The sequence below is a fragment of the Gossypium arboreum genome, chromosome 6 (genome assembly GCF_025698485.1).
Source record: "Gossypium arboreum isolate Shixiya-1 chromosome 6, ASM2569848v2, whole genome shotgun sequence".
NCBI classification, from domain to species: Eukaryota; Viridiplantae; Streptophyta; class Magnoliopsida; order Malvales; family Malvaceae; genus Gossypium; species Gossypium arboreum.
In genome coordinates, this window is record NC_069075.1 from 87,149,420 (window position 1) to 87,157,714 (window position 8,295).

General features: G+C 35.8%; 1 protein-coding gene across 2 annotated transcripts; it reads right to left on the reverse strand.

Moving 5' to 3' along the window:
* Nucleotides 1–4,473: 4,473 nt before the first annotated feature.
* On the reverse strand, nucleotides 4,474–8,064 carry LOC108457802 (pentatricopeptide repeat-containing protein At3g42630). 2 transcript variants are annotated; one of them, XM_053030246.1, is made up of 5 exons: nucleotides 8,046–8,064; nucleotides 7,754–7,928; nucleotides 6,775–6,904; nucleotides 5,346–6,662; nucleotides 4,474–4,837 (listed from the first exon to the last, which is right to left on the reverse strand). In XM_053030246.1, exons 2-4 carry the CDS (start codon nucleotides 7,783–7,785, stop codon nucleotides 5,502–5,504), a joined length of 1,323 nt encoding a protein of 440 aa, XP_052886206.1. In that variant the 5' UTR covers nucleotides 7,786–7,928; nucleotides 8,046–8,064; the 3' UTR covers nucleotides 4,474–4,837; nucleotides 5,346–5,501. The 2 variants fall into 2 exon arrangements, with proteins under 2 accessions (XP_052886206.1, XP_052886207.1); XM_053030247.1 differs by lacking the exon at nucleotides 8,046–8,064 and having other exon boundaries at nucleotides 4,474–4,620; nucleotides 4,751–4,837; nucleotides 7,754–8,035.
* Nucleotides 8,065–8,295: the final 231 nt, after the last annotated feature.

The following is an 8,295-nucleotide window of genomic DNA, read 5'->3' on the forward strand; positions in this document are numbered from 1 at the left end:
GAAAATTTTACACAATCATATAAACATATCATAGACCGTATAATAATTATTTTAATTTGGATTTGTGGTCTCGAAACCACTGTTCCGGCTAGGCCTTAATTCGAGATGTTACATTTGTTTTCTCTGTGTTTCTTTTCTCCTCATTTCCTCTTTCCCTTTCATCATTCAATTCTTTCTTTTTTCCATGGTAATTTCGTGGTGCCTTGTTCCGTGGTCGTCATGCGTCTTGGTAAGTGAGGTTTCGGTTTGGTTGAATTGTATTCGAACAGTGGAGTTTATCTTAATAGGGTTTTTTTGAAAGAATAATAATTCAATAAGATCGTTATGTGCAGGAATTGACGGGGGACAATCAGTTAGAGCTCCGACAGTTTAGAATGTGTTAGTAGTTGTAGTCATTGGTGGTAGGTGAGTTTCGTATCGTTTCCTTTGTATCAAATTTGTTAGTAAATCAGCTAAATCATTGATGGGTACTCTGTTTTTAGGCTTTTGGAAGGCTCAGGATTGTTTTGCAGCGAAACGATATCAGGTGTGTACCCGAAATGTAGAAAAATGAAGTTCAGTGAAAGCTAAAAAAACCCCACTGTCGACGCCACACGGTCGTGTGGTAAGCTGTGTTGTAAGCCGTGTGCGATGACACGGCCGTGTGATCGATAAAGGCCAGGCCGTGCGTAAGACACAGTCGTATGATGGCCAGAGTGTGGCCGTGTGAGCCACACGGGCTAGGCCAGATTGGGTGTATGGGCCCATACGGGTGTGTGATAAATGGGCCAAGCCGTGTGATTCACACGGGTAGGGCCAATCTATGTGTGTGGGCCCACACGGGTAACCCACACAGGCGTGTGAGCCCATTGTACTGAAATTTTCTGTAGGGTCACACGGGTCATCCTAATCGACTGTGGGCCTACTGTAGGGTCGGTAAATGCTGTCTAACCCTATAACCAAACGATCAGTTAGACTGAAATATGGTTATGAGCATGCCTATTTTTGTTTATCTGTTATCTATTTATGAAAGCATGTTAAGCATGATTTATCTATTAATTTTGTATGCATGTTCTATTACTGTGATTGGGGTGGGATGATGTATATTGGAGGAAGTGTTCTGAAAGGCAGATTATGCCTAATATCTAGTAGCACAGCTGCGTCATATCTGATATGTGCCGCATCGGTACAGCATGGTGTGTAAGGCTGGGTGGGTGTTTTAAACACCACATAATGTGTAGGGATGGTCAGAGATGGTGTGTAAAGGATGGGGGGTGGGATTCTGATATTTGATTTGCATATCTGTAACTGTGTCTGCATTTGAAATGGGCTCAGACCCGAATCTGTATCTATATCTGATATGGGCCCAAGCCCGAATATGAATCTGTCTGATTTGTGATATTTTGTATGTGTACATGCTTAACTCTGATGGGTTACACACTGAGTTACGTAAACTCACTCCTTTTCTGTTTGTCTATACATGTAACCCACAATCTTAGGCGGATCGGTGCAGCGGAGGACTCGACGATGACCACCTATTTTAAGTTTTGGCATTGAGTTTGTAATATCTGGGACTCTGGACTCTTTTAAACTGTTTGACGTTGGTTTGGGGTTTTTGGTTTTTACTTATTTATAACTGTGATGGTTTACAAAAGTAATGGTTTTCTAAAATATTGAACGAATTTTCTGGACACAACGATTTTGCAAACTTCCACTACAAATATGTTTTATCTCTAAATGATTAAAAGAAAGAAAGCTTTGAAATTAATAATAGCAATAAAGGCTAATGAACTGGAAAGGTTTTAACTTAACGACAATGGTTTTTCAACCTATTTTATGTGACACTTTCGGATTCGGCCATAACATCTAGGCCGAGTTTAGGGTGTTACATAAGAAGCCTTCTTATTGTAGTGGATGGCTGAAAGTATGAAAGGTTAATGCCTTCCGTTTCAAGGCGAGAAGTTTAGATAAGCATTTTTTTAGGCACGACCAATGGGAGGTCAACCCTCCTTGGTCTACCGACACGTGTCTCAAGGGTGAAGGGATATGTAATGTTTTAGGATTTATAATATAATAAATCTTTGGTCTTTACAATCTTTAACACCCATACGTGTTCATGCTTATAATATAAAAATTTATAACTCAAACTTTTATAAAAATAATTATATAAAATTGAACTTGAGTGTAATTACCTGTATAATTACTCCAATTTTCACCGTCCTCCTAAAAATTGGCAAGTATAACTAGATTCAATTACACCAAAATCAACTAGACCTACCAATTACAATGCTTACCCAAACATGTCATCTTGTATAATTACAAGCAATTAGACCCAAATCTAATTACTAGATAACTTTCCAAACACTACCTAAATAATTTAGATATATTATTTTTAATTTTTGGCGTAATGCCCTTTTTTTTTTCCTTATTGTTTTGCTCAACAGCTTTTCTTTTTGATGTATACGCTAATTTTAATACATTATAATTCACCAATTTATCAGCCACTCCATTTTAATTATACTAATATATTCAATAAATTCTACTTTGTCCCTTTGCTTTAAATTTCTCAGCATTTCACCTTTTAAACCACTAATTGTTTTAAATTAATTTTTAGATATTGAATGATTAAATTCACACAAATTCATACTTAACAGTTGTAATAATTCTGATAGAAACCAAATGGTTGTTTTTATTCGAATTCCCAAATGTATTTAAATTTATATCACTTTTTAGTTAATCTAATTAATACTTAAATATTTACATTTATATAAAAGACATTCACGGGTAAAAAATTAGTTCAATATATATTCAAAGATTTAAATTTCTAAATCTCATCACATACAATAACATTTAGAAAAAGAAATTAAAAATAAGTTTAAAATCGAATTTCCCCTTCTTAACCAGTTGGAAGGATTCTCGATTCAAATGTACATTTTGAACCAAATGGATCACAAGTTCTCAGTTCAGCCACCAATCCTCCCCAATATTTACAGCACTACATATATAAGGAGGGGGGGAGGGGGTAGTCATTAGGGCAAAAATTTTCGACATCAACTCATCATCACAATGAAAATCTGTGACGTGTACCGAGTATGCAACAAAAACTATATCAGGCAACAGATCATATTCTATTTTATTATTTTTTGGTCTTGTATCAGGTAACCACATTGGACCTGGACTATACCCAACGTTGAGCTGTGTCCAACCCCTTAATGGGAAAATCAATCCTAGCACGATTTTATCCATCCACAAAACTCAGACCAGAGACCTTGCTTACGGGACAAAAGGGTCTTCCCCCACTTAATCTAACAAGCATTGGTTTATTCTATTTTATTATTATACTGTACAGAAGATAACTAGCTTTCACTAAGGAGCGCTAAAAGGGACTTAAACCAGACTACAAACACCTGCAAAAAGAAATGAGGCTACGGAATTCCATGCTTATCCCAGTCTCGGGTTGATAAAGTGAAAGTTCCGGGATATGAAAATTCATGCTTATTGTAGCAATCTAATCTTGATGCGGCTATGGGCCCAATCCATATCATGTAGCAACCTAATATGCCTTTCTGAGTCTTGTCAAACTTTCCACACATTATAGGCCATAATCTCTAGAATAATATAGAATAGTGCTCCAACGGCCAGTGCTAGCCTGACAAATTTCCAACATCCCAAGTTAACTAATACCTCATCTCTACGAAAATCCACTCGCACTTTTCACAAGTGTCTATTCTAATTAAGGTTATGCAGATGAGCAGAAATCGACATCCTCATTAGTCATTACACGAACAATATATTTTCACACTTCAATTCTATCCACTTGCAACTGGTTTTATGTCCTACATGCATCTAACTACCTCTACACTGGAAAGAAATGGGGATGAAAGGTAGCACAAGGCTGAAAAGAAATGAGTGTCGTCAGATATGCAAACCTTGTAATTAGTAAAACACCAAATATATATGTGCACTTAGTGAAGGAACCTTCAGATAGGCCTCTTAGGAACTTTGTCATTCTATAACCTTCTCTGATATTGCAAAGCCTGACTGGTCCAGAATCTTTTCTCTCTCATAACTATCCTAGCTGCAAGCCGCCAAAATAACCAACAGATAACGTGCTCGTTTAACTGATTGATCATCTTTTTATCACCAAGACACGGACTGGTTCATAGCTTTTGTTTCCTTTGTTCTGGAGAATGTAATTGATCAATTAATCTTTAAAATGCTACATCTACAAGTATTCTTCTATTTGCAATCTTTCATATCTTTCTTCTTTTCTGTTTCAATTGAAGCGATTTGTGTGTCTGGAAACGAAATCTAAACACATCTATAATAGGAGAAAAGTGCATATACCTGTCTCAACAAGTTCACCAACAAACATTTTTGCCACCCCACACAAAAAAAGGTTGTCGGTAAGGAAATATTCTGGCTTTCAGTGAAGCTTACCAACAACTGTATTTACATTAGTACAACTAGAAGCCAGTATACCATCAAATCATGTTTTGCAATATTGAAATGCATAAATGAACCACTGAGCTATAGCAGTTAGTACATGAACCCCAAGGAATCTCATAAACATTTATTGGTAATGGCAAACTTTTCAGCTAATGCTCACTCCAGAGTTTAATGCGTAACCTATATATTTTGCTAGACACATAAAATAAGTTCAGAATGCGAAGCATGTAAAAAATTAAATGTATAATTATAAATCCACCATCTACAAAGAAAAGTAAAAATAAGTAAATAAATAACCAAAAAAATCTGCTCAGATGCCTACCCTTCTCATGTAGACTTGTGAAGTAACGATCTCCTTGAGGATTCATATCAACTCATCTGACTCTCTGAGAACAGTGAAAAAATGTTCCTGAAAAGAAGCATAAGTTTAACATGTTCTAGCAGGTGTCCCCTTAATTATTAGAGAAAGGCAACAGAAGTATGGAGCACAAGAGTTTTAATTGTGAAATAGTTATACTTGATAATGTGAAACACTAAAAACATGCCATTCTGATACATAAATGTTTGAAACTTGGGAGAGAAATAACCAGGCATGAAAAAAAAAGGAAACTCACTGCCTCTTGGCCATTTAAGCAAGGTTGGCTCTAGAAGAGGACTTCACCAGTTGAACATCTGCGTTTTCCTCCTCTCATAGTCATCATATTATTTTCTAAATGATATTTTACAATTAAAATTAAATAAAAATATGTTACTAATTAATGATTATAACTTGATCAAGCCAACCAGGTCTAAGGCTATTACGCTCTATCTTGTCATTTTACTTAAAGCATCCATGTTTGTATCTAAATCCAAAACATATTCAGACATGAAACAAATAGCATAGCAAGATGTAGTCAATGCCACTTAGCTAAGCTCACCAGCTATGCGGGATTGAGGACTAGGAGAGACACCTTAGGTTCAAGCCATACAATTTTCCTCGAATACCAAGGTAGTGAAACTTTAAGAATCAAAATAACATAATGTTATCCAACCACCAGAGGAATCATATCCGAACACAAATTGCATACCACTATTTAGTAATTCCAAAAGATTTGATTCCTTCGGAACTGTTTTTTGAGATAAACTGCAATTAGCTGCCTATAAGTCCATTTCTTTTGACTCTTTAACTCCATAAAGGCTTCTGAACTTGACTGGAAATCCCCTTTACCCAAAGCCTCAAACACAAGTGGATCTGTTAGTATTATTGGAGATTCATCAGCATTCATATTGCTCAAAATGAAATCTAAATTTCTTCCAAGCCTTCTGTCCAAGTATGCATCTACTACACATCCATAAGTTGCCAAATCGGGAACAATGCTTTCGTGTTTCATGTGTTCAAGGCTGAGATGGAGATCCCAGAACATAGACATTCTTGAGAAGGCTAATGCTCTTATATTGAAAGTAGTCAAATCAGGAAGGAAACCAGAATTCAGCATTTTCAGAAATTGTCTCTGCATGGTTTTCATCTTGAAATTGGCAGCATAAGATAATAGCAAGAGATTCCATAAGAGATTGCCTAAATCTGTCCTCCCAAGACCCACGTCAGTTAAAAATTCACCCAACTTGTAGAACTTACCCTCCTTGATGTAGGCAAATGACATTGCTCTGATTCCTTCTTCATCTATCAGATGTCTGGACCTTTTAAAGCGAGCATAAGCAGACTCCATCTCAGTTAAGGAACCAAAAATGCTATAATATCTAACAAAAGCATTTCCAGTGGCAGAATCTATGGACAAACCCTTTGAAACCATCTCCTTCAATGTATTCTCCATTAAATCAAGCTGTCCATGCTTTCCAAAGCAAGAGATAGCCACTGGGTACACTTGGGGTAACAAGTTAAACCTGTGCAGAATTACGTGATCCAAAATTTTCTGTACTCGGTGAAATTGCCCCATATTTCCGTAAGCATTCAAAAATTTTGAAACCAGAGGAATAGCAGGCATAAAAGATGATGTATTTAGCATTTCCTCCCATATTGCCTCAGCCTGGGTAAAAAGTCCATTATCTGCATAACAAAGCATGAGAGCAGAAAGGGTAGCAGTGTTGGGTATCAAACCTTGAGAATTTAACTCAAGTAAAAGCTGATGAGCAATGTGAGGCATCCTTTTTCTAGCTAAGGTTTGAACCAATGAAGCACAATCTACCAAGTTGTCCCTCCTAAGGATACGTCCTTCCCTCTTCCATCGCCAAATGATCTTCAAGATAAATCCCACAACCAAGTAAACCGAGCAAAGAGATAAAATCAATTGAATGGAAGTTAAAAGAACAGTAACTCTTGAGAATGAAGAGGGCAGAACTCGGCATTACCTCCCGGGATAAAGGTTGGTTATTGTTGAAGTTCGGTGATGAAGGGTTTGATTTGAGAGAGGTAATAGAGAAGGCACGAGGTGTTCTCATAAGCAGCGACTGACTTTCCATTTTGGTCCTAAACTCAAGTCTGAGAGAGAAAACAAAAATTGGTCAAAGAGTGGCTACTTCTTCCCACATGTACTTAATTGTTGATGCCGCCAAAGGGCTAATTAGGCCATCTATTCTTGATAAAATAAGAGACCAACAATGAAAGAAGAAATGAAGTTTCTTAGAGGAATATGGACAACAACTCATCGGATAGTTAGTATTTTTAAGGTATTTGAATCGAATTTGAGAAATTTATATGATATTTAAATTCGTATATTATCTAATAATTTCCAAAACATTATCATCCAACTTCACATCCAAATAAAATAACAATATCCATCGAATACCCAAATATGTTAAATATTAGAATTCAAGTTGGCATGCCTATGATTTTTCATTTGTATACAAGGATAGTTTTATGAACTCATTCAGTTTGCATTTTTTGTTTCAGGATGCAAATGTAAGAAGCCAAAATAACACTAAACGGTATTTTGCCAATACAGAAAATTTTGTTCCATGAAAAAGCGTAATCATGCATTTATGATATTGACTTAATTCTTCACAAATGTTATTAGCTTTTGCATCTTAACAGAACTCATGCTTCCAATTTTCCATAAAGACTAATATAGTCCTTAAAAACAACTTTAAATTGCCAAAACATAAACGGAACCACAGCTCATTTTTTCCCAAAAGCCAATCAAGATTCGACTTTTTTGTGAGTTCTATCAGCTTTTGGCACCAGAAGCACTCATTTTCCAATAAAAGTAACAAGAATCTCAATAGTTTGTATAAAATGATAGTGAAATCATATCAACCACCACAAACACAATTAAAAAATATCAAATCCAATTTCACCACAAAAAGACAGCGAATTGGTCAAACTCCAGACCTGCAAGAGTGAAAGGGCCGACAAGTAACCATCGAAAGCGCCAAACATCGGCAACCACAGCCTTCGTTACCCGGACTCGGCAATTTGGGGTGCAGTACCCGTGTCAACACGATCCAACACGGAATACGAGTCAGATCCGGAAAAGAAACAGCGGGCAAGGCAGTGGTTGAGAACTCTGATGAAAAGAGAAGAAAAAAAAAAACACTTATTGCAGGGACGAGACAGAGGAGAGACGATGGCAGGAGGAAGTTGATAATAGAAGATGTAGAAAAAAAAATTTCAAATAAACTACCATGTAAAATGTGTTCCACGTAATTTGGTGGATTTAATTTTAATTAGTTAAATAATGGTTACTTATTATTAATAATTTTTATATAAAAAATGTAAATGGTAATATTAATTTAAAAATATTTAAAAAAATACGAAAGAACATGCATCAATTATAATAACAATTCAAGATAAATAAGAATGATATTTAAATTAAATAAATTAAATTAATAAATATATTTAATAATAATAATTAGAAAATTGATGTTAAGAGT